This window comes from Cyprinodon tularosa, unplaced genomic scaffold (assembly GCF_016077235.1).
Source record: "Cyprinodon tularosa strain WSP-4 unplaced genomic scaffold, ASM1607723v1 ctg251, whole genome shotgun sequence".
NCBI lineage: Eukaryota > Metazoa > Chordata > Actinopteri > Cyprinodontiformes > Cyprinodontidae > Cyprinodon > Cyprinodon tularosa.
The window spans coordinates 289,636-317,048 of record NW_024038933.1 but is presented as its reverse complement, the minus strand read 5'-3'; the positions used below and the strand labels follow the sequence as shown (position 1 = coordinate 317,048).

The following is a 27,413-nucleotide window of genomic DNA, read 5'->3' as shown; positions in this document are numbered from 1 at the left end:
TAGCTGCTAAATGAACCTTTTTGTCTCAACTTTGAGCAGAACTTATCATGTTTGCCTCATGTCATTATTTACTGATTGGAGAAAGACGAAATGTTGTTTCCTCTAGGCGCAGCGCAGTCAAACGAGGTGCCTCCTTTAGAGAGCAGGTAAACACAGCCCAATTGAAAACAGTGATGTGATAGGAAGTGACTGTCGCTCAGAGGGTCCAATTCATGAGGATTACCGGTACTCAAACATGAGGGACTAACGTGAAATGCAGCAATCTTTTATTAAGGGTTGCATTGTAACAAAAGCTGAATGATGACAATGAAAATTGCAATATTTTTTAACAAATATTGCTGTTGAGATTTTATTTAGATTCTCCTATACAAGGTTTCATGCTTTCATGGCCTTGAAACCCTGCTTGTCTACAATCCGTTGTCCCAGGATTTTACTGCTAATTTTGTACGGATATTTCTGCTCTCATGAATGGAAGGGGCAGCAAACCCATTTTAGGCCTATTACCTTCCCCTAAAGGTCTTAAGGGCTGGTTATACTCCCGCAGCAGTGTGTTGCAGTGAGCTTGACGCAGACATTTTTGATTTGTGCTCAATTTTGCGCGTGGTCTGCGCTATATGCTGTGGGTCTAGATACGGCCGAGGCGGAGAGGAGTGGGGGCAAGTTTGTCCAACAACGGAGGGAAATGACGGCGAAAAAGAGCGGGGATCCAGGTGGAAGATGGGTCCCAGCGTTCTCACGCACCTCACTCTTCTAGCTGGTCCAACTTCACGAGTTTGTTTTCCGCAATTTCGGTCATAAAAACAAAACAAGCTGGCCTCCTGTCTGCGGCACTTTCAGCGGTCAGCTACAATTTGGGAGAGGTGCAGCGGAGTGTCTGCGGAGGGGGTGGGGACGTCTTTTTGTTCACTGCGACACCTACGCAGACGACCTGGTTTCGAAGTATAAATCAGCCTTTAGTCTTGTTAAATGTAATCTGACCAAAGTTTATTGCAAAAAAGTTTTTAAAAAATCCACTGGACTTTGTTTTCCAAGTTTGAAGATGTTTCACTTCCCATCCAAGAAGCTTTTTCCAATTCAAAATATCAGAATTTGCTTGAGGTCAAGGTTTTATAGAGTGGACCACAAATCAAAGCCTTGTTTTGGCTTAGAAAACATGCAAATTGAACCAGACGAATGGGTCCGCCCCTTATGAATTGGCAGTCGCATGGGCTCTTTGTTAGCCTGCAGTAGCTGATACCTGTCAATGCTGGACTTTGTTTCCAAGTTTGAAAACATTTTGCTTCCCATCCCGGAAGCTTTTTTTACTTCAAAATGTCAAGAATAGCATTGAGTTTGAGGCTTTATAGAGTGGACCAGAGACCAAGCTTGAGCGCATCATGATTTATTTAAAAATTGTGTTTTTAAGTTGCATTTATAAAGCAAATTAAATTGGTTGCTCTGCCCTAATTATAAAATAATTAAAAATTCAACAAGGTTATTTTTTCAGGATATAGGCTCTTTAGCATTAGTTTGAAACCAAAACTAAATATACCTTATGTTAATATATAGTTGTGAAGTTAAGTCAGACATTTAAGAGTTTAGGTAGCTTTTCCTGACCGTACAATTTGTTGTAATAACAATTTAGATCACTATTTATTAAATCAATCAGTTCATTGTCTTTGCCATAACAACAATGTAGAGCAACAAATTAACAATATCAAGGCTTGGATATTATCAGCAGAGTGAATTAGCCACTGCCCCAAGGTATAGGGATGTGGGAGGGTTTTCTGTCCTGCATCGATTTAAGTTTTGTCTGTTACTTACCAGTTTTCATTACTTCCAGCTATGCCACTTAATGCAGCTAGTTTAGAATTAGAAGCATCTTTGAGGAAATGCTTTTCTGTCTTGGTAAATTAAAAAGAGTCAAAGAAATAGTAACGTATTGTGTGTTGACGATAGGGCTGGGCGCAATAGAAAAAAAGAGGGTCGATAAAAGTTCGATAAAGAAACGCAGTTTTCCTTCCTTCTCATTGTAGCCTAGCATGTAGGTTTATTCTAGTTACTACTTCCTCCCAACCAATCACAATCGCGGACCCAGGCACGCCGTCACAAAGCGCCGCCCTCTCAAACGATAACACAGAGCACATGAAGATGTCGCAGCAAGGAGAGGCGGAGGAAATTGTTCCAAAGAAGGGTTTTTGTAGTTCGGCAGTCTGGCAGTATTTCGGTCATGGCAAGTCGGACAAAAAAAACACAGTCATCTGTAAAATGTGTCGGGAACCAGTGAAAACCAAGTCTGATAACGCAACCAACTTTTTTTTATCATCTCAGCCGCTCACAGCCGCAGGAGTACGAGCTGTGTAGGGCCCGGGGCGGCTCTGCATTGCCTCCGAGGAATCTCCAGGAATTAAAATAATTCTGTTATGGTTAAAAAAAAGTTGGATAAATAAAGATTTAATTGGAAGTCTGTGTTTGTGTTCTCTAATAAAATTAAATCATTTAGCAATATCATAACATGTCCAGGCAGAGCTGCACATAAAATATGGTTTAAAATCTTTTCAATAATTATCGATATCGATCAATGTGCTTTTTTTTTTTATCGATGAGCTTGTTTTCTATATCGCCCAGCCCTAGTTGACGACAGCGTTGGTGCATCCGTTAAGAAGTGATGGTAACCCAGTCGTCCTACACTGAAAAAAACAATCTAGAAAAAATAAGTCAACATTTCTTAAATTAAGCGTATTTACCCTTAATTTGAGTTGGTAAATAAGATGATTTGCCAATGGAATTAGATTTTTTACTCTTAAAATAAGATAATTTGATAATATGCATTTGAAATAAGACAATGCAATATTTTTTTTTCTTATTTTAAATATAAATTGTTTCATTCTGTTGGCAAAGTATCTCACTTACCACCTCAATCAAGAACAAATGCATTTATTTTAAGAAAAAAATGACTTATCTAGATTTCTATTTTTTCCATTGTAATATACCAACAGCAGTGTTTATTGTTTAGCTTTAATAGTCATCTGTGTCGATAGCGTGTTACCAAGCACATCCCTGTGATGTACTCTGTGCGGTCGGATAAGTAGTATTTCTCCGCCTCTGATAAATGCATGGAAGCAAGTAGTCTTATAATAAGATGCTCCTTCTTGTTTCTTTTTTTTTAAGCAACACAATGTTTCTTTTAATGGTAGATAACAATAAAGATACCATGAAGTTCTGGGCTTATATATGGGCTTATATCCTACATCATCAGCATATTTCTATTTTAATTTTCTTTCCCTGATCTCAGTCATTTTAAAGTTTTTTTTGGTGTGAGGCTTATGGAAAGTGCCAGAGATTTCAGAGGCTATTAAATATTGTGGTCAGTGTCTGCTGAGCTGAAATACGTTCTGCTGCATCAGGAGGGAAGATATAGAGAACCTGCAGCCATAACTTAGGTTTTGTACATTTCCATTACGATGGTGTAGAGATTCTCTGTTCCTTCTGTAGAGAATCAGATGTCTCTGACCTAGAAGATTATCTAAATCATTTCACAACTGTTGAAGGCATAGATTACACAGAGACACATTTGTTTGGTTGGAGAAATAAAATCAGCAAAAAATAGGAGCAAAGACATTTTTTTTTTTTTTTTTTTGAAAAAGTGAAAGAATGTTTGTCTGATAAGATGTGATCAAAGCTTTACCCAAAAAGGACTCCAAAGTGGAGAAGTGAGCCTGCTGACCATGGGCGGAACAGTTGCATTAATACATGCAAGTATAACATGTTATCCTACGTAGTTGTTCTCTGTGTTACATACTTTGCTATCTGGCTCTTTGATTTCTGCTCTCTAAGGCTTTTCACATATTAAAGCCAAATCTTTAAAGCAACATTAAAAAAGACCCAAATCAAAGAAGGGCAGAGGCCAGAAGCAGTGGATGAAGATGCAGAGTCTTTGCGGGTAAAGGCCAGAACACACAAAATCCAATGTTCCAACCAATCTGATGTAAAATTGTGTTGGGCGAGGTTGTGGCGTATAGTGCACATTGAAAGTTAATGGAGATGATCACACCCAACACAATTTTAGCTCCAACAAAGATAGACTCCAGGTCTATTTCAGTCTGACTAACCAGCAATTTAGCAGCAATTTCATGGGTCTGACAGGAAGAGAGATGCGGTTACATAGTAAAACTCATCCACTTGGGGGGAAAATAGAAAATAAAATCATTTAATCGCACGGGGAAAGAGACATTTTTGATTTAACCGCACAGGGAAAGAGACATTTTTGATTTAACCGCACAGGGAAAGAGACATTTTTGGAGTTTCATAGAGCATACACAGCAAGTGGGACAGACTTGTGCAAAAACAATCAATTAAACATTAAAAAATAGAATACTTTACTCACCATAGGAGTCCAGGAGGACAGAAAACGGATAAAGTAGTGATCCTTTTTGTGCCTTAATAAAAAAATAAAATGAGGGGCAGACAGATCAGGTAAGTGAAGCTCATGACTCTATGGAGAAAAAAAACTGACAAACTTCATAGATCTCTCTCTGAGAATCAGCTCTCACTGCCTCAGTCAGCATATAAACCATCCCACAGCCTTTATTGCTGTTTTTTTTCTTTTTCTTTAGTTCCCATTTTGTTCTTAATACAGGCCTATACAAATTCTCTATCTGTTCTGGTCAATAAGTTGGGCTTTGCTTTAAAGCAGGCCTCTCCACAGTCGGTCCTGGGCCGCTGTCCTGCAGGTTTTAGAGATTTCTCAGCTTCAGCACAGCTTATTCTGATGATTGCAGTTCAGCAAAAGCCTCTATTAATGGAAATCAGCTATGCTGGAATAGGGAAACCTCTAAAACCTGCAGGACAACGGTCCTCGAGGACTGACTTTCTTTAAATCTTCACCGGTTCTTTTCTTATTTATTTTGATAACTTTATATAACCACTGAAACTATGTCCCCCTTACTTCTGAGATTGTGATGGCACCCCTGTTGCTGACTGTGTGTTGATTTTAGAGGTTTGTCTTCTGCCTTGGCTATAACTGTACGCTGTTTACCGAAACAAAAATACATGTTATTATTATTCCCCACCGACCAGGGACACTGGTAGTTATGCTGTGGACGGATCATTTCAGGTGGGAATTTCCACCCCCCCTCATCACTGGAGGTTTAGGGAGGCTATGACAATGAAAGTCTGTATAGGTTATACTTTTAAGAGCCATTATAGTGTGACTTTTATTCATTTTCATTTGATCCCCATTATTCAGATTATAGTGTACAACATCTCTCAAACCATAAACGCAGGTTTATATCTCTGCTTACCACTGCCAACCTCAGTCTCTGAGTCTATATTACCCTCGTTTAATCTGAAACATTTAAATTTAACCTAAGAGTACTTTCTGTAGCTATTAAACCGGTTCATCCCTTTCTTGGCCTGGTTTGTATTCTCTAAAACCCCCAAAAAACCAACAAAGAACTTCACACTATGGTTGATAAACTGAATGTTTCTGCTTTGCTTCTTTCACAGAATGGGATGGATTATGAATTGCTGGTGCGTCAGAACTCAGAGCTCCTGCGAGCCCTCGACGAGCTGGAGAAGACTTGCAACACTCTAAAGGAGGAGAATGGCCTGCTGGTAGGACTAAAAATAACTGAGTGTGTATATGTGGGTGGGTGTGTGTTCCCTTGATGAAAAGCTTTTTAGAAAGTAGGCCAGACCCACAAAATACTTAACAAAGAGAATTCTAACACCACTAGTTTCTATTTTGCAGACCTTTATTCGGTTGTTTCATTTTATTCATGTTTTCATGCTTTTCTGTGTGACATTCGACTTTAAACTGACATAAATATCTATAGATATATACACGTTGTGATCAAGTTGTTTGTTTTGTGTGTTCTTAGAGAAAGAGCAGCGCCCCAGAGACTGAGGAGAAGGTCAGGCGGTTGAGGAGAAAGAACACCGAGCTGACTGTTCTTGCAAAGAGACTGGAAGAAAGAGCGAGGAAACTACAGGAGGCCAACCTCAAAGTGGTACACCGCCCTAATAATGCCTGACCTTTGTCTCAATGCCTGATCATCGGCTAAAAAGTAGCTAGCATAACATGATAAGTAGTTCTGTGTTAGTTTTGATCCTTTGGCAGGGAGCTTGAGGACTTTTCTCATAATTTCGCTGTTCCTAGAACAGTACCATTCTGGATAAAGCTCTATGATGGCGTTCCTGGAATCTCTTTGAACAACTCCCTCGATTTAAATGTCACATTCTCAGAGTGCTCTGATGACTACCGGTGGTTGCTGAACAATCTACTCAAGTCTACCCTATTATGATGTTTTTTTTTTTTTTTGTCCAGACACTATTCTGAGTTAGAAAAGCAGCTCCGGGCCAACTCTTTATGAAATGCTTCACAAAATAATGGAATTTGATTGAAGATAGTAATATTTTTGATATTGATATTTATGATTTAGCTGCTTTGCAGATGTTTTTTTGTTTTTAAAATAACTCAGTTATAAAGTGGGAAGAAGCCCCTAATAATTTCCATTAGCTATTTTACATTTTTTTTTAAAAGAAACTGAAATGGATCTTATGCTGCGTTCACACGGGAGGCAGCTGGCGCGACAGAAGCAGCGAGTTTACATGCAAAGTCAATGGTTGACGCGCGTCAAGGCGCAGCAAAAGGTCCCGCGGCGCGTTTTGAGCAGCAGGCGCAGCGCGTCTGAGCAGCTGAAGCAGCGCGTCGGGCGCGTTTAAGCATCTGATGCGCATGACGCGCCGCAAACGCGTTGCTGCTCGAGATGGAAAAATTGAATTTTTGCTACTCGACGCGCCGCGTCAACCAATCAGAGAAGCTGATCTGGGAGCTGGCTGGGAGAGAGACACAGCGCTGATGACACAGACTGCTCTGATCGCTCCTCTTAAACAGTTTATTAACGCATAATTAACTTAAAATGCATACATCTGCCGGCTGAATATGTTCGCTTTTATTATTGTGCTGCCTGCAGATCGGATTATTTAGATGAAAAACACCTACCAGCCGCCGCGGTGAACCGCGAGGAGGCGACCCGGCCAGAGGCTGCTGTTGAAGGGATTCCTTCTGTCGGCGCACCGCCGGTATGTGGGGGTCTGAGCGGCTCCGACAGAAATAACATTGGGAGGCAGGATTGTAATCTGGATGAACTGACTGCACTGATGAAGTTTTCAGGTGTATTTTCTCACTTAAAAACATATTAAAACTACTTTATTCCCACTGATCACAGCAAATATAGCTGCAAGGCAGAGAAAGGATAGTGAAGCTCCGCACAATGCGCGTCAGACACACTTTTGCACCGCGCAGCCAGAGCAGCAAAGCTGCTTCAGCCGCGCGTCAGAACTAACTGGTACAAACAGTAAAAATGAAGCAGCAGACGTGATTTTGCTGCTTTTGCTGCGTCCGGTCTGAACGTAGCATTAGTGGAAACTCAGCTGGTACAGTCAGAAAATGCTCTGGGAGCAGAGTTTATCTTTAAGGAATCCATTAGTTGTTTAAACTTTCCGCATTGAGCCCCTGGTTAGATAAATGTGATTGCATTAGAGCATCCCTAAAATGCATTTCTAATACCTTTAAAAACCAAGTTTGTTTCCTTTTTGTATAGAAAACCTTATTTTATTTAAATTCTGTTTTTCCAATCTAGGTGAATCCTCCTTCGCTTATTAGACCTGGTGCCGTGGAGCAGTACAAAAGAGCTTTTGCCCGCCAACGAGCTCGTGACCTGGCCCAGCATGCTGATGCACTGCTATGTAAGGACAAAGAGATTGCTTCTCTGCAGCAGGAGTGCCGGCAGCTCGAGGCACGGCTGGGACCCGCCAAGGTGCAAATGTTTTAGTTTTCCCTCTAATTATTTGCTGTAGAATGAGCTTAAGGTTTAAAACCCTCTCCTCAACTGTCATCTCCACCACAAGCTTGCCCTCTGCTGGTCAGTTTAGGTATAGCTCCATCTCAACTAAGCCTGTATTACAGAGGCTGCGTCACTGCTGATATCTGGATAGATGACAGTGCAGGAACAGGCTGTCTTTCTCACTGCCTGTCTGTAAATTAGAGCTGATTCTGCCTAATCTGAGCCCCTGCTGGGTGGAAAGCAGAATAGGTTTATTTGGGGAGCAGTTATATTTCAATTGAAACAAGAGGTCTATATTAAACAATTAAAACTTTCACATTTTGACAGAAACTATTCATATTAATAGGTGTTATGTGTTAAGTATTACATATAGGGGTTTTAAACTGAGTGTCTTTAATGTAGAAGCTACAACTTCTTTAAATATTTTTATTTATCTTAAAGATCTAAAAATATTGAAAGAATTGATTCCAAAACTGAAAGGTTCAGCCAGGCCAACAGTTCCTCCTAAGAACCCCCTTTCAGAGGCGTAGAGTATCGGGTATTGCAGGCGAACAAAGGTCCCAAAATGACTCCCCATTCATAAGGGGTGGTTTCATTATTTTTGTTTTGATCCACTCTATAAAGCCTCAAACTCGATGCTAATTCTGACTTTTTGATTTGAAAAAGCTTCCAGGATGGGAAGCGAAACGCCTCCAGTGAATTCTTTTTTACTTTTTTAAATAGGTTTAATAATGTTTTCCTGACCTCGTTTCACAGGATTCCCCTGTTCGGTCGCCTCAGTTGGAGTACGAGAAGCTCCTCAGAGAGTCTCAGAAGGAGGTGTTGCGGCTCCAGAGGCAGCTGTCCGTCACTTCCACCCAGCAGCGGGGCGACTTCAGGCACGACGGTGACGGCACCGAAAAGAGTGAGGAAAACGCCAAAGAGTCAGGCCAGGGGAAGGTAAAGGATCCCAATAATAAAGGCGGATTTATACTACTACGAAACCAGGTCGTCTGCGTAGTTGTCACAGTGAAAGCAGGCACGCCCCCGCCCCTTCCACAGACACTCTCCTGCGTCTCTCCCAAATTATAGGTGATTGCAGACAGTGCCGCAGACAGGAGGCCTCTGATTGGTCAAATCTATATCGCTACACTACACTATTTGTATCTTCTGTTTGGTACCTTACCAGCTTGTTTTGTTTGTATGACCGCAATTGTGGAAAACGACTTGTGAAGTTGGACCAGCTAGAAGAACGAGGTGAGCGAGAACGCTGGGACCATTTTTTCACCTGGATCCCTGCTTTTCGCCCTCATGCCCCTCCGTTTTCGGACAAACTTGCCCCCACTTCCTCACCTCCTCAGCTGTATCTAGACCCACAGCTAGTTCAGGATTTGCCCCTTTTGTGTTGTGGCGTGGAATAAACATGGCGCAGCCACGCTTCAAAATTGAGCATAAATCAAAAATGTCTGCATCATACCTGCGACACACTGCTGCAGGAGTGTACACAGCCCTTAACTCAACACCCCCTGCTAACGACAGAGCTCTGTGTATTCAGTCTAACAGTAATGAGTGTTTTTCAGGGTTGATTAACAAATGCAGCAGTCTTGACCCTTACTTGCATAACCAGACATTGCCCTGTTGCCTCTAAAACACAGAAGGGGTTAAAGTTGCTGTGGTGGTAAATGCAGCTCTCAGAGGTTTGCTCTGTTTACATTGGAACGGAGGCCGTTTGGCAGTATTATGTAATGGCTTGTCATTGGACTTGATACTAATCTGCTAGCAGCCATAATGAGGCGATTCCCCGTCTTTAACTTGGGCCTGATCAAAGCTACCAAAGTCATAACCTCTGATCCTCTCTGCGTGTGATGCTGATCTTCTCTGTACTCGCCGCTGCTACACAGCTGTATTGTCTGAGTTATCAGTCTTTACCCCTAAAACAGAAAAAAAAACATATTTAATTAATTTCTCTTGTAGCAATCTGCCTCCTGTCTGTAATTGGAAAAATGTTGCTATGTAAAGCATGAATATTGGTTCATATTTTCTACTTCTAGCGTCCTTTTGAGGGATAGATCAAAAAGAGGCGGCCTGCGTTTGATAAAAATCATTTTACATAACATTAAAGGCACTCATTTGATTCACAGATAATGTTATTGCAAATTTCTCCTCCGCCTGTGAAGCTCAAGTGAGAATGCCGATTGTGGTAATCTCTCATCTGTGGGACGCACACATGCACTTCCAGAGCCACGCGCGCTCCCAGAAAGGGGCCATGTTGTGTGAACTCTAATCCCCTCCTAACAGAATGGTACAGTCCAGTAATCCGCTCTCTGTTGCTGTAGCAGCGGTGAGAGGGTTTTGGATGGTAGGTAAGACTGCAGCCACACTAGAGACTTTTCCATCTCGCCCTGCTCTGGATAACTAGCAGGCCAAAGGGGGGAAGCCTAGATGTTGCCACAGATCACACTAAAGGGGTAAGTTTTTCTCTTAAGCCGGATCTCTGTTTCTTCTGGTTCTGTTGGCTTAACTGTGTCCATTCGGTGTGAATGTGAAACTCAGCAGGGTTCAAATAGGAGAAAAACTAAATGGTGTCATCACAAGTGAAGGTTTTGCAAAAGCAGTTTTAAGGTTGTTGGATTCGTTTTAGATTTTAGACTAATTTGCCCTTTTTTAAATTATTTCTACAAGTCTCAGTTTATAACTGGGTGACTTGCACCGCTCCAGATTTCTCTTTCAAATCTAAAATAATTTTCAGCAATCTGTGCAAAACATCCCAACCCACCTTGTTTATGATCGACTGCCGCTTTCTTACAAATCAGAAAGCATGAGGCCTAGTGAGGGCAGCCCGTCAGATGCAGGGTTTTGTAACCGGCATAGTTTGGATCCTCTTGGAAGCGGAATTTAGACGGAAGGAAAACCAGTGACGGCGCGGTTAAAGGTTTGATTGATGGACATCGATATTCTCTGCATTAAAAAAGAAAATCAACGGCCAGGCCAATCCATTAAGGTGCTTTTAAAAGAAGTGATCCAGTTACCCGTTTCAGTAGTCTGCAGGGATTACACCAATGTGCTTATGGCATCCAGGGCCTGCTGGATGGGAAGTGACCCTGCTTTAGTACGCCTGGGCTCAGGTTGTGCTAGATTCTCCAGGATCCACTGGCTGCATCAGTGGGATGTAGGATGGACAGGTGATCTACGGCGCTACATCCTTTACCGTGCTTACAGGCTCCTGCTGTCACCTCTGAATTACAGCGAACCTTCATCTTAACTTTACTCTTCTTCATCAAATGATTCTCATTGATATGTGATGGAGATCTGAGTTCATTTCAAATATACTGCTATTAAATTGTTTGTTTAATATAATCAAGTATTGACCTTAAATAGGAAATGCACCAGTCAGATAGCTAGATATTAACATTTGCAAACTTTCCCTTTATCCATTTAGATTTTTGATCATTGTTGTTTATTTCAATTGATTTAATGGATCACAAATAAGAACTGCCACCATTTTCTTGTCAATAAACACATCAAGCCACAGCATCTACTTTTTTAACTTTGATAAATGCTGGTGACATAAGCTGTTGTTCATAACTGAGAGTTGCTCTTAAAGTGCTTGAAACCCAAAAGAAAGCTGTCATCAGTTTAATCAAAAATCTTCTACTGAGATCATCAACAGTTTTTCAAAACTGTTGTCAAAGTGCGTTAGTCTATATAAGTGTTGCCCAATCATGTATATATAATTGTTTTTTATTAAAACCACTAAAATATTTTCATTAGCAATTCTTTGCCTGTCTAGAAATACATTGCGAATGCTTTACTTGTACCAAAACGATGTATGAATCAACAGGTTATTGTATTTTTGATGGAGTCTCCTAAGTGTGTAAATAAAGGAAGGTGTACAGTTTTTTTTCTGTTTTGTTGGTCTAGAAAATGTATTAAGTCTATTCCCAGCATCAAGATTATTCTGCATTTTGGTCTATGCTAAATTTTATAAAATCACCAGATTTGTCTCTTTCTCTAACTGTTCAGGGGCCATTTAAAATCATTTCAGGGGCCCGATTCTGGAATTCTGTGGTCTATATCATCATTGATGTCTGCAGCTCCTAAATAAAGGAGTGTTATATAAATTGCTATCTGGTTGTTTCATATTTGTAATAATTGTCTTAAACTTATTTAAGTTTCTCTTTAGCCTATTGCAAAACCAATATCCATTTAGCTTGAAAAGTATTTACAGGACCAGCTCAAAACTCCTGGGGCTCTTAGTAAATTTGGATTTTGTGGCTCTGCATATCTGCCTATAATATATAAAGTAATTAATTAACTGGTATGCAGTTTATTTACAGTATAAAAGTCATTTAGTTTGTACTTTTTGGTCCCAACTGCAACAGTAGTGTGGGGGAAAAAACAACCTTTAGTGTAAGAAAGACAGCAAAGAAATCAAAGAAGCTTTGATGAATAAAAATATTACATTTTTCAGACAGAATGAAACTAAAAAGCATTTTTTATCATGAAATTTTGTATTTTATATTATAATTATAAATGCAAAAAAAAAATGTTTTTGAGGTGCCCTCCAAAAGCAGTTGAGGGCACCTCAAAAACAGTTATACCAGTTAAAGCCCATTTTTATCACAGTTTACCAAATATGATATCTGTTGGAGCTTTTTCTGCCTCTCTGTCTGAATATGTTTCCACATATAAAAAATGAAAAAAAAAACACTCATTACTCTCAACCAGTTTTTAGGAAAAAAGTATTTTTCACAAATCAGGGAGCAATTTGATCCTTCTGCAAATTATATGTATAGATTTCTGCTAATTATACATCATATTATGAATTTTAAAGAAAAGAGGAGAATTAATAAAGATCAAAATGATATAGGACAATATTTGATTTCTATTAGTGTTGCGCCGATGCCATTTTTTGGTCCCGATACAGATACCCGAAACCTGGCTGTGCAGTATCGGCCGATACCGATACCATAATAATGTAAATAATTGCCATCATGGCCTTGTCAAGCTGCTGCCTACCTTTGTGAAGCAGGAAAAAATCTAATGCAAAGTGAATCCAGTAGAACTTTTTAATAAAAAGTTCTACTGGATAATAAAAAATAAAAAGTTTTTATTGCCTACCAGGAGTGGGTGACAATAGTTGAATAAACTTATGGCTCTCAAAATGGTATCTGTGCCGTATTTGTTGGTACTCGCCGATACCGATACCACCGTTTTAGGGCAGTATCGGGGCCCCGTCCGATACTGGTATTGGTTCAACACTAATTTCAATTGTAGAAAAGAAAAAAAACAACTAGGAGACATGTTTTGAATTTGTATAAGAGGCACCCTTACACATTTAAAAGAGAAGTAGAATTGAATAGAGAGAAGTAGTAGAGAGTAGAGAGAGAATTGAAGTAAAAAATCCAGATAGAAGAAAAAGAATGGGATACCATGGAAAGATTCCTGGAGAGGGTTTAATAGTTAATGTAAATACATTTGTCGGAAACTAAAAGTTCATTAGACACCATACAGATGGTAGAGGGGAGTGGCGGCTTAGTGGTTAGGGCGTAGAGCTTGGAATCCAGAGGTTCTGAGTTTGAGCCCCACTCCCACAGACTGACACTCTGGCCCTCTGAGCAAGACCCTAAACCCCACACTGTTACCCGGGCGCCCCACGATGGCAGCCCACTGCTCCCCAAGAGGATGGGTTAAATGCAGAGGAATATTTCTTCAATGAAGTTCAATATTCATAATAATTATTATTAGACACATTCTAAGATTATTCACTTATCTGAAAATACTGGAGAGATGTAAAGATGGAAACTTGAGAAAATTGTGGGAATGATGGTTCCATTAACTCTGCAGTTTCCCTTATTGGGATCAAATCAGGGTTCCTTGCACATCTTATTACTAGTTGAAAAATAAACTTATTACAGTAAATTTGAAAGACTAAAAATAAACCGTCAACAATAATATCTCTGCTTTCAGTCTCACCTCACCAAAGTAACTTTCCTTCTTCCTTCCACTCAGTTTTTCTTAGAACTGTTTCAAATCTGATGGTAACTCTCTCTCTCTCTCTTAAAGCGTATTTTCATTAACTGAGTCATTAACAATGAGTGGGAAAATAAATATATTGAGTAAATGGACTTTATTCTGATGGTATTTAACATTAGGGTAACATTCACTCATTCACACCTTTATACACTGATATTCTGGTCAGTTTTAAACCTTGCCCAAATACACATCAAAATGTGTTAAATGGAGTTGCTTTAAATGTTTACAGTTGTTTTCTTATTAAAATTTCTTTATCATTAATTAATTACTTGTTCTTCTAGAAATCCTGAACGGAAATTTAAAATGGTAAAAATAAATTAGAAACACCTAAACTATTTCTACTCCTCTCTTTCTGATCCAAGAGAATCTGAAGGATAATTTTTTACTAAACTTTATTGAATGGTTTATTTTTGTATATTTTTACTGTTAATATTTATCCTTTCCCAGTCATTTCATTTTATATTCATTGAAATTGACTGGTGTAAATTAATGTCGTTCTTCAGGTATTTTAGTTAACAATATTCTCAGAATTTCACTAAATTTTTTAGTTTTCGTTGATTAAAGAGCAAATAAAGACTTTTATTCTAGTAACAAAACTTAGGGCCAGTTTTTGCTCTACTTCAAGCTTTTTCTAATTCAGTGTGTCTATAAGTGAACATTTATCACAGAAGCTCTGATCAGATGCTCTCTGCTGATCCCTATTTACGCTCAGCACAGTATAAATAAGAGCTTACATAACAGTCAGCTCTACGACGTTATTCACCTAAATCATGTTAGATTTATATCATCCGAACACCGATTCTTTCTGCTCTGAAATTATCATCTCAGGAAAACAGTTGCTCTGTTGCAGAGAAGTTTAGCTGCAGGAAAAAAACAAGAGGATTACTGCATATCATTTATTTATAAACCGTGTCAGTTTGAAATGTCTAACATTCAAGTGCAGACATGGAGCAGAGGGATAGCACTGAGTGGAAATATTACAGTTTTACTTTATTATAACATTTATAGCATCATCTAGTTTAATTAAAACTCATGTTTCTATCTAATAGTAAAAACCCAATTATTTATACCTAGATAACTTTTGTTGTAATTTTGCATACACAGAATGTATACAAATGAAATTTTGTTTTGAACAGCTTTCAGACAGTGAATGAGCAGCAGCTTAACAGTGAAATTAACATTTCCATTTCATAAAGTGCAGCGGTGATCAAATGTAAACAGTGTGGGAGAGAAAAAAAAACACATTGTGCAAAAAAGCATTGATATGGACGTTCAGAGCATTTCAGGACAAATAAAAATGGTGCAAATATGCAATATTATGGTTTGGTATTATCAGTGTGATGCTTTAGACTTATGGCCTAACCCTAACCCTGAAGCCAAGGACACCATAACAGAGGGAGGATTGGCAGATTGTCCTTACTTTTTGAAGCTGACCTCACTTTGCTGGTAAAATAAGCCCTTTTGTGTCAAAGTGTTCGTTTTCCACAAAGACTTGGTCAGTGCTGAAGATTCTGGGGATATCAGGCTGTACATAAATATTTAAATAAAAAGTATAAAAACACTGCCCTTAGACATATTTTAAAAGCCTGTGTACAACTTAAATTTTAAAGCGTTTTTCTTGGTCTTAGAACCCAAACAATGCAGCCTATTGGTGTATACAGTAGCTGTGGACTATACTTACAAATGCTGGAAAAAAGAAAAAAAAAAATTATAAAAGCAGAGGATGCAGAAAATCAGATTTGGCTTCAATGAAAACCTGAAACCCCTAAGAAAGCCCTCATCAGTCTAATCAAAAATTTTCTACTCCTGAGATCATTAAAGGTTTCTCAAGATTGTAGTCAAAGTGTTATACTTATAACAGCTGGAAAAAGCACCATTTATAAAAGCTGAGGACAGAAATCGTTTAAGAATGGGCTCAGATAGTAGCTGATATTTATCAAAGGAAAATGATAACCTATAGAGTTCATTTAGAGAAAGAAAATGTTTTTTATGAACATTTGAAAAATGGAAAAGGTTTGCCATAGAATATATGCCAAAAGTAATATGATACAGCTGATCTAAAAACAATAAAATAAAAATTACAGACAGATTAATTCATAATCAGGCTTCCCTTTCCTTTCCCCAGTTTTTTTTAACTATATTGTATTTAGTGTTTTTTTTTAAACACACATATATTTTATAAAAGTCCATTAATCAGTGCTGCTGTTGCTATAGTTCCAGTCTGGTTGTTACCCTTTTTTTTTTTTTTAACCTGCCCTTTTTTTATTGTGTTTAAACAAAACCCTGATGGACACAAAAAACATGAACGTTGTACAACTAAATATATTCACGACTGTAAACACTTATGTTGTTTCCCAGAGTATATTAAAAACATATTAAATGTACCAAGACTTCCCAACAGCAAATAAAAGGACACAATTATTTAAAAAAATTATACGAACAACATGTTTTCAGTTGGTAAAGGGAGATCTTTGGTAATCACTGAGTCTGTGCGTTATTTGGGCTTTTTTTTTGTTTTTGCTGCACTATTGGCTTGTTTTTATGGGCAGTAGGCTGACAGGAAAGGGGGGTGAGACATGCAGGAAAGGACCACAGGCCAGATTCAAACCCGCGTTGAGGACTACAGTCTCCATACATGGGAGATGTGCGCTAACCACTGCGCCACCAAAGCACTATTGAGTTTTTTTGCTATCTTAAACTGCTGCAAATATCTTTCAAGGTCTTTGCATACAGTTTGATCAAAAAAAGGTGCAGTTTGAGCAAAACGCATCGGTGGTGAAATAACCTTGAGCCTAAGGAAGTCTAGCTTCCCCATCTCTGTGTAGCATTGCAGGTGTTTGACAGCTTGAGGGAATAAATAGGTTTAGAAAGTAGAATTAAGTGAAGTCTTTTTAAAATTCATTTTTAGACCATAATCTCACCCCTTCAATTCTAAAAAAGAAATGTATTCACAGGATTATGTGATCACGACAAACAGAAAAACCTCCCTAACATGCAGCACCATTCAAACACATTCAATCTGGTCACTCCACCGTTTCCGCTGCCACCGACGCAGAAGCTTGACAAGCGGATCTAACTCTATCTACTTTAACCTGTTTAATCAGTGTGTACGGTAAAAGGTGCTGCAAGCTTATTAGGAGTCGCGTGAGGATTGACTGGTGCAAGGATGTTTGACTAGTTTTAAAATGTGGGGAGCTCTGCTATGTTCATCTGTGATGTGACAGAACCTGTCATGAACTCAGGAAGATAAAGATAAGGAATGAAGCTGATCTTTCTATGTCGCTGCAGAGCCTCCAGCAGGCCTTTCATCTCTGCCTCTAAACCATCTGGCCTTTTATCCAAAAGATCAACCTAAGACAGCCTCGTCTAACTCAACAGATCGGCCAAAACTACTTATCAGGCCTTGATGCTGGAGAAGGAAGTCTGTATAAAACCATAGAAGAGTAAAGCAGGGCCTCTCTGTGGGCACGTGGACGGACATCTTAGATCCTGTTATTGGGTCATGGCCTTGGCTGCACTAGCACAGTTTTACTCAGAGAATTAGCAAGTTTGTTCTAAAATTAGATACTGATTCCCGATCCTTTGCCCAGTAGAAACATTTCCTCAACCTGTTCCTCAGGCTGCAGAACCATATAGGGTCTGTTTGTTGAATAAATGTGGAGAAAATCAGGAGGAGATATCTTCAGTGAAACATGCAAGTCATTACACTGAGGCTAATTAGTGAGGACAGACCTACCGCCAATGTGTTTCAGTCATGTTGGAGGATCAAGGGATTCCCCTGGATTATTCTTTGATTGTAGTTGGACCACTTGGAAGGAGGTTGAGCGCTAATCCCCTTCCTGCAGATTTAGGTTTCACTGTACAGTTTTGTTGCTACATTAATCAGGTATAAATGTTGTTTTCTTCTGCCCCTGTTAGGCTTTAGCAGAGACCCCGCGTGTGGCGTTAGATGAAGCTCCATCCAGGTGTGAGAAGACTCCGGCAGAGGCGGGGGAGTCGTGGCTGCAAGTGACGCCCCCACCGGGCCTTAGCCCGACCTCCTCCCAGCAGGAGGAACCCACAGAGGAGCAACGACTACATTTTCTGGTATGAGCCTGTTGTATTTGCACATTGCAAATATGTTGTGACTGGCTGCTAACATGGCACATATTTTTATCGGTCTGGTTCCAATTTATTTCATTTACATCTAAAATAACAGTTTTAACTGCAGCTTGTACATAGTAAAGAAAAGATCTGCATGGGTTCGCTAAACAGTAGTGGTCTCAGAGGGTGATACTAGGTTCTTACAGTGGCTGATGGGTCCCAAACTGCAGTAAACAATGAAACAAGCTGCAAAAAACGTGCTGCAAGCAAGCACAGACGACAAATGCAAAAGGAAAATGCTCAGACAAAAATTATGAATTAAGAAATTAGCTGCAAACAGATGAAAATATGCAGCAAACAGCGAAATGAGCTGCAAGCACAGCTATAATGCAAAGTCAAAAACACATTAATCTGTGTTTGGTCCCTCTAGTGGTCTGGAGCACTTCTGGTTTTTTAAGATTGAGTTTGCAGCTGTTTTTACTATTCGCATAATTTTTTCTCTGATTGCAGCATTTTCTTTGCAATTAGTGCATTTTTTTGTTTCCATGTGTTTTGTGTTCTACAGGTTTTTGCTTTTATTTTTAGTTATTGCAACATTTTTCTTTTGTTTGCAGCGTTTTTCTGTTGCATTTGTTTTTTTTTTTGTTGAGTTTGTGAGTTTTGGACTTTGCATCATGTTTATGCAGCTCGGTTTGTTGTTTACTGCGCCTTGCTTTTTGTGCTTGTGTGTTTTGGACTTTGCATCACATGAATATGCAGTTTGTTTCGTCATTTACTGTGCATTTGCACCTGAAAAACCACCTTAGGTTTCTATTTCTATAGCCTGTTTTATTTATATATATATTTATATATTTATATAGTAAAAATACTTCAAAAGACGTCTAAGAATACACCAAATTCCCATTAAAGGATTAGCAGGGATAGTAGAATAAAGGAGGCTTTTAATGTTTGTATTTGTTAAAGAATTTCTGCTCAATTAAGAAAAAGACCTCAGTGGGAAAAATCAAAGGTTGTGGTTACACCGTGACGTTGTAGAAACCGACATGTGAAAAGGTTTATAAATGCGTTTGCAAGAGATTCAACACAAGCTAAAGGTTCTGCTGAATTTGCAAATAGCTTTCCAATCCTCTGTGCATTCCATGATCTCTGGTGATGCTGAGTCCTAAATCAGTGCTGCAGCTGATGGAGAAAGTACAGTCAGATTCGTTACGTAATGTTTAGTTGATCTCTTCCCTTAGAAACAGAAAATCAGCTCACTGCCTGCAGCGTGGTGTCAAGGACTGAATCACAGTTACATCTCTGCTTCATTTTCTGCCAGTCATGTCAAAAAAAAGAAAGATTTAAAAACTATATAGAGTAATTAGAGTTGTATATTCCAACCTTTTGTTCTTTTTTTTTTAAATAATTATGGCTTACACATCATCAAAACTCAAAATACAGTATCCCTGAAAGAGAGAGTATATAGCTCGCAACATTTGATCTGTTTTAAATGTTTTTTTCCCCCTGAAATCTATGAGCTTCTGTAAAGATGAAGATGAGAAACATTAGACCCAACGTTACAGATGACCTGAAGGCTGCTATAAAAGCAACCTGGAGTCTGTGAAACCCACAAAGTGCTACAGACTGATCGCCTCTATGCCACGGCAGTAGGGCTGCAACTAACGATTATTTTGCTAATCGATTAATCTGTAGATAATTCTTTGATTAATCGATGAACAATCAGATAGCAAATTGTTTCTTAAAGAAGATTTTTTACTGAATTAAACCAGGTTAAATTAAAAGTTTTCCTCTTGAGGAGTTCTGGATAGAGCATGTTGATAGGAGGAAAACATTTTTTTAATCTTAAATGTAAAATGTCTATAAAAATTCTTTTTAACAATTTTGGTGTAATTACTACTCTAACTAGGTTGCTCTGTCAGCTAAAGACATGTTTTAGAGTCTCTACACTCCAGTTAATCGATTACTAAATTAGTTGTAATTACTAATTGGTTGATAAATATTTTAATAATCGATTAAACATGAATAATCTGATTGTTTCAGCTCTACCTTGCAGTAACTTATTCACTTAAATACCAGGTATTTAGTGAATAGTGTTGTGCAGCTATAATATATTTAATGCTCACCCTAGTAGGGGTAGTAAATACGTTAATTAAGCAGAAAATATCCGGACTTCCGTACATAGTTAAGCCGGACTTACACTGTCGTTTTTCAGTCTTTGCACGCAGCTACAGCTCACAATGCACGTGCGGCCGGACGCTCTGAACCGATCTACCTGCTCACACTGCACGTCTGACAACTACATTGGGCTCAACCCCGGAGAGAGATGGCACTACTGGAACTCATCTATCCGGAGGCCAAATGAGTAGAAGAAGAATATGAAGCTCACTAGAGTGAAACTCGCTGTCTCGGCAATTTAGTAATTTTATGCTGAAAGCCCTAAGAAGAAAAGGCAACGACCTATTTGGACAAAAACCTGGCTAAGCAAACATGGCTACTACGGTCTGTCAATTTTACAGAAAGAACTCCATTTCACTCACACCTCCGCCATGCTTCTGTGTTTTCATCTGAGAGAAAGAAGAGGAATCCTTGTTTGCCCACTGAGCGATTTGCTCATGACGGTTGACTTAAAATCAAACATGTTCGATTTTCTCCCGCCCTCACCATTCCTGATCGGGAGGTGGTCGTGAGAGGCTGATCCCCCCTCGTTACATCCTGTACACTACATGACGCACGATCAGGCTGAAAGTCGGCCCGATCGAAAAATTCTCGCACGACTGGAAAGTCGGGCCCGAAAACGGCTTTAGTGAACACATGCCCTACTGCCTCCGTGTTAAAATCACAAATGGAGCCTAGGCGGAAGTTCAACTGGAGAAATCCATTACTTTCCTCCATCCACCTGCGACACAGCCAATCAGCTTTGAACCACACCTCCACAAAAGCCAATCAGCATCCATGTTTCATCTTAAAAGGCCTCTGATACGCACTTGTCTGCTCCAGTGCGCAGGCGGTGGATGCGCTGTGTGACTTCATTCAGATGACACAGTTTCAACCCATCTCCAGCCCCTCCTCCACCATTGTAGCTAAAGCTTCATCAGAGTCATTCCTCCCGGACTCTTACTGCGTTCCCTGTCTCATCTTAACCGGTCTGGCAGCCGCCATGTTGAGCCTGGTTCTGCCAGAGGTTTCTTTCCAACGGGGAGTTTTTCCTCTCCACTGTCGCTTTATGCTTGCTCATCATGGACAGGTTCTCTCAACCAATGTTACCCAACTGGACTTCCATCCTCCAGGTCCCTGAGTGAAGCTCTAGTATCAGCTCAGACAATCCACTGGAGCTCTCCATAAAGCTCAGCAGACCGTCTAACCAGCAGTCTACAGACTGACCAACTTCAATTATCTCCACTCCACCACCAGTTTCAGGCCTGGGGGGGAAACAGCCCTATTCTTTGCTCCTGTTCATGCATATCTATAATAATTAATTTCTATGTTTCCTGCCGAGGTCTGAGCGCCAAAGACTAAGTGATTGTATCAATAAATTTCTCCTAATTGTCTTTTCTCTTCCTGTGAGTTTTCCAGATTGAAATGAAACTGTGAATTGAGCGTAACTCATGGTGAAACAAATACTTCTGCACATACATGGAATACAGTAACTACAACTTCCTCTCAAAATAAGAGTTTATTAACTAAAATAATTCAGCTCCAAAGCTAACATATTTCAGTTAAAAACTTTTCTAAAACTAGTGAAACTGCTATATCCAAAGAAGGGAAAAAAAAGTTTGAATATCATAATCAATGAGAGGATGTAATGATTTCACAGTTTAGCATGAATTTATCTTAGAGAACCAAGGTTCATCTTGAACAATTTAGGATGAGATCAAATAAGCTTTTAACTGCTTAAGAGCAAATAGAATGTTTTCAAACCGATTCAAAATATAAATTCCTGCTTAATCAGTAACCAATAATCTGTAGTTAATTGATTCTTCTTGTGAGCTAGATATTAGCAGACATGAGGACTCCCATTAAATGACTTTTTGTCATACTTTGGTAATCGAAATGTAATGAGCATGTGAGAAAATACAGTAAGTTTAACATTTTATTAAGGTTTAAACCCTTAATGAAATAAAGCTCGTTTTAGCTCTATAAACAACAACTCAGATAAGTTAGCCTAGCGTACCATGCGTCCATCTTCTCAGCTTTGTCCTTACTCAACAGTAAATGTATGAATTGATCAAATATAATTTAAAAACATATGGTGGAAGTGGAGAATCTGAAAAATGTTCATCTTTCTCTTCCAATGGACAGACATGGTTAATGGACATTGGTTCCCCATGTTCAAAGTCATTATCATGGTTTATGGCGCAAGAATAGAAATTGACATACTTTTCAAAAGCTTGATATTTTTGCTTTAAACATCCTTTTCTGATATGTGATATTATAATTTTTAAAATTACTTTTTGTGTTTTCTTTACCTGTAGCTATAATCATCAGAATAAGCGGTAAAAGCTTCAATATTTTTATTATATGTCGGATAAATCACGATAAAATGCACTTTTACACAATGTGCAGATTTAGATGTTCCTGTATGACTTATAAATACAGACGCAGGTCAACCAGGGAGGGAAAGGCTCAGACAGCAGATCGTCCATCCCGGTGGTCTTTGATGATAAAGCTTTGGGATCCGGAGTTGATGCTGTTTCCAAATGTTGTAATTTTTACTGTTTTTTCTGGTGCTTTCCAAAGGAAAGTGATGTTTGAATAAGGTACAAAGGACAAATTTAAGATCTCCAAAGCTACGTCTGTGTTTGTTCTGTCTCAGCCTTAAAATTTCAGCTAAGGGAAAAATAATCACAGAATTGTTTTCTTTATCTCGTTTTTTATTGAGTCCATAAGTGAAATTCTGCTAATGGAGAACATAAGAAGAGACACTTTTATATGTGTCATCTTTGTTTTTAGGAATTTTTTTTTTACCCAATAAATGTTGCAAAAAGACAATTCAACATTTTAAAACACAACTCAGCATGTTAATCTAAATGTCCAGTTCTATATCTGATTGATAGACAGGCGTCTGGTATTAGGTTTCAGTGTAAAACAAACTAATTTCAACATTTAACTTTAAAATGTCATCAACATTAAATACTTAATTATCTTATTTTCTTGCCTGGTTCCTATTTGTCTTTGCAGCACTTAGGATGTTTCAGAAAAAGGATATATTCCCCGATTTTCACTGTGATCCCTGTTCTTTATTGTCAGGGCTGTTAAATAATCCTGTTTTCTTTACCTTTTTTTATTTCCAAACCTAAATACACTTCAGGGTAAACTTAGTTTGAAATCTTCATATTAATGTATAGCAAAATTGATGGTGACAGATGTGCTGCCATAAAAGAAGAAGAATGTCATTTATATTAGATTGAATCCAAAAGAATATGAAAGGATTACAAGATTATCCCTATAAATTCAACAAACGTATGTCTCAAGCATTTAAGCTTTTTCCTTTTTTTTTTTTTTTTTTGTTAACCAGACTGAGTAATCTACATCCATATTCTGTGTTGATGTGTTTTTCACAGAATGAAACAAGGGGAGGTTATTTTTTTTGCTGAGTTGATGAATATAAAAAGGTTAGTACAGGCGGACCAGCCATCCGCTGGGGGAAAGGGTTTGTAAGATACAATAGCACAGTATGATGCTGTGTAAAATTTAGTCATCCCACTGCTTTAAGTCTAACTGGCGGTCTTTGACTTGCAGTCCGCCTTAGATTCGGCCAGATTAAGAGGTACAAAAGCTGCACGGGCCAGCCTGTCATGCATGTTGTCAACGTTCTGCAAGTCTGTGGTCGACGTAGAACATAAATGAGATGAGCATAATATCATGCCTTTAGGTTTAGGCATGAGTCCTGGTTGGTAGGATCTGTTACAGTGCTTCATAGCTCAGATGTTTCCCACACCTTCATAGCACAACGGTGGGAAGTAGGGAGTAGATGTGTGCTGTTATTTTGATAATTCTTAACAACACAAAGCAGGTTGGTTTGATGTTGGCAATATGAGGTTAGCCATATACTGTTTTTAGTTTTTTAGGTAAGTTATTTATTTATTTTTCTTACCTGGTAGATTGGGTTTGATGTTAAGTACAAGAGAAACAAAAGCCTTCAATCTTTCTATCTTTCAGGCAAACTAGATCATTCTGACTTGTTAAAAGAACGATCCATTTTTATTATTTCTATGTTCTAAACTGAATTGTTCCCTTTTTGGTAAAAGTGTGCAATGACATCAGTTTTATCAAACAGTGTAATACATACTTAGGTTCTAATTCCTTTGATATGAAAAAGGCGTTCGCCAAAAGGAATGTGTTTTGTACACTTTTGTGAAAAGGCAGAAATTAATGAATAGCCCTTACATAATGCACGCTTCAGCTCAGAAAAGAATCAAACATCCGCATTTTCAAGTCAAAAGCCATGATGTATATTGTGAAATAAAATTTCTATGGTTTTTCTTACATTTGATAAAGACAGAATGAAAATGCAGTCAACCGTGAACTGATGAGATCGTTTGTGATCAGTTTACTAAAATAAATTTGCTAAAAAAAGTTTAATAGTCCACTCCATTTAGATCTATGCAGACATAGAAGTTAAAATACACATTTAAAAATATTGATTGTTGTCAAATGAAATAGGGGTTTTAGCATTTTAAACTTGGGATGACCTTATATTAGCAGATGCTGCCTAGCCTGACCTCATCTAGTTCTCTACTTTATCACATGGCATTTCGTTTTTAAACTCTTAAAGGCCAAATAATCCCATGGCAGGCCACATTCAGCCCAAAGGACAGGAGCTTGGTACATGTGCTCTATCATAATGCTATTGAATATTTGGCGTCTGTGCAAAAGGTTCTGATTGGTCAGGTCTGGGATCAATTTATGATCCCTATGTTCACCACTGAGAAGAAAAGACAAGATAATGATCGTATTTATTGTAACTGTCATAGTTTTTGGATAGTTTCTTGGTATTTTGCTATTACTTTAAACTACTTCACTCTCTGTGTATATAAAATTTAAAAAAGTTAGCTAACTCATAACTTGGGGGAGTGATGGCCTAGTGGTTAGAGCAGTGCGCTTGTGCACTGAGAAGGTTGCAAGTACCTGGTTGGATCCCCACAGCCTGCCCTCTGGGCTCCCTGAGCAAGACCCTTAACCCCACACTGCTCCCGGGGCACCGCACAATGGCAGCCAACTGCTCCCCAAGGGGATTGGTCAAATGAAGAGGTCAATTTCTCCAGTGTGAGATTAATAAAATTCAATTATTGTTCTTATTAAGTCCAGCATGCTCCCCCAAAAAGCTGAAACACAAAAAACAGAGTAGCTTTACTTCACTCTTTTCAGCCTTCATATTATCTGCCAAAATTATTCCCCTCTCTTTGAAAGCCAACCAAAAAAAACTGCTGCAATGTCTCTGTAAAAATCAAAAACTGATTTCTTATGAATGGCTTCTTATAAGCTCTGTGCTTCCCTTTCAGTTCAGAAGGACTTTTTGGCACAAATGTTGACCCATCTGCACTGAGAATCAGCATCCTCATTGAAACTGGTATCAGTTCCACCTTTCAGAGCGTAGGTGTGTGGTGTTCAATGACTGGAAAGAGATCAGAGAACGATAACCCAAGACATGGTAAATGGTAAACGGCATGTACTTATATAGCGCCTTTATTCAAGTTAGGAGACTTGACCAAAGCGCTTTACACTACATTCATTCACCCATTCACGCACACACTGATGGTGGCAAGCTACATTGTAGCCACAGCTGCCCTGGGGCTCACTGACAGAAGCGGGGCTGCAGTACACTGGCGCCACCGGGCGGATATTTGCCTCAGTTTACTCAACACACATCACTTTGGGGGGAAAAAAACAGCTTTGCATTTAAAGCCAATCTCAACATGTAAAGCATACAACAGTCAAAATGGCAGAAATGTATAAAGAATTGTGCCAATAGGGTACATGTATTTTAAATACTCATAGGAGCAGTTTTGTTCATGTAAACTACTCTCAATGAACAGTTTGAACACTTTATATGCAGATTCAATGCAATGAATCAATCATGCAATATGTAACATGCATGATTGATTCCTCCTTCTTTGCACTCATGGCTTGAACAGACCTGTTTCTACATGTTTGTGACAAATTTTAGAAACTACCAGAGATGGTTTACTGTCTGTTATTTGCTGCTTTTCAGGAACTCCCACCTCTTGAGACAGTAATATATTGTTTCTGGCTGTGGCTAATAATGTTAGCAAAGCATCTTAAGGTCATTACTTATCTCTTCAATAGTTTAATTCTGACTTGATTCTAACAGACATCCATCCATTTTCCGTCACACTTATCCCAAGCGAGGGATACTGGTGTCTATCTCCATCTGTCTACGGGTGAGAGGCGGGGTACACGCTGGACAGGTCGCCAGTCCATCGCAGGGCAACACAGAGACAAACTGGACAATCAACTTTTCATGCACACACTCACACCTAAGGAGAATTTAGAGACGCCAATTAACCTAACAGACAGGTTTTTGGACTGTGGAAGCCAGAGTACCCGGAGAGAACCCACGCATGCTCAGGGAGAACATGCAAACTCCATGAACCCAGAACCTTTTTGCTGCAAGGTAGCAGTGCTACCCACTGCGCACTGAGCAGCCTGTCCGATAGACATCTTTGTCATCAACTGATAACTTAATCAACACAATGATGGACAAAAAATGCAAAATGCTTATCATTAGCTGTAAATGTTGTAAATGTCATATCTCTATATATGTGTCTTTTGCCATCCTCAATATGAGCTAACTTTGGTTTAGGTCATATGAAGTTCCAAATGTAACATTAATCATAAATCTAGAGCATATAGCTACTGCTGCCAGAACATTTTTTGACTGTTATTTAATGAAGATTTGCCTATTACAAATTCTGGAGAGGCTTTGTAAACATTACTAGCCACAAACAAGAAAAGACATTTATTGTCTGAAGTGGTGGGATTTCCTTCAGTGTTGGTTCCATCATCAAAGTAACAAAAGTTGAAACGAACATCCAAAAACAGAATCACAGGCATCGAGGCGAGAGTGTTAAATAAAATGGCTCCTATTAGTCTATTATTACATATGTTCCATTTTGGCAGAATTCTAACTCTATAAAAATGTAAAAAAAACAAAACAAAAAAAAGCAGTGACAAGCAAAAAAAACATTTTATGTAAAGACAACATATTAACCACATTACCACATGCTTCTATATTTCGCATTGACAGCAAAATGGAATCTGTCTGCAGAATTTATGCTCACATGACAACAAATATTTTCCGTTTCGAATATACGGGGGGGGGGGGGCACTTACCCAGTGAGAGGAGCCACTTACCCAGTGGCTCCTCTTACCCACCTCCTCTCTGTTATTTTAATCTAATAAAACCAGTTCCCACCATGTTGGCATGTTCATTGCTTTTACAGCTCCGATCTGATAGAATTGGAT

General features: G+C 38.9%; 1 protein-coding gene across 1 annotated transcript in view; it reads left to right on the top strand.

Moving 5' to 3' along the window:
• Nucleotides 1-27,413, top strand: part of LOC119785595 (RIMS-binding protein 2) — a 98,252-nt gene that overhangs the window by 26,960 nt on the left and 43,879 nt on the right. The window contains exons 3-6 of the mRNA XM_038288323.1: nt 5,488-5,595; nt 5,862-5,990; nt 7,626-7,802; nt 8,586-8,768. Coding sequence (XP_038144251.1) covers nt 5,488-5,595; nt 5,862-5,990; nt 7,626-7,802; nt 8,586-8,768 — 597 coding nt within the window. The remainder of the gene's footprint in view (nt 1-5,487; nt 5,596-5,861; nt 5,991-7,625; nt 7,803-8,585; nt 8,769-27,413) is intronic.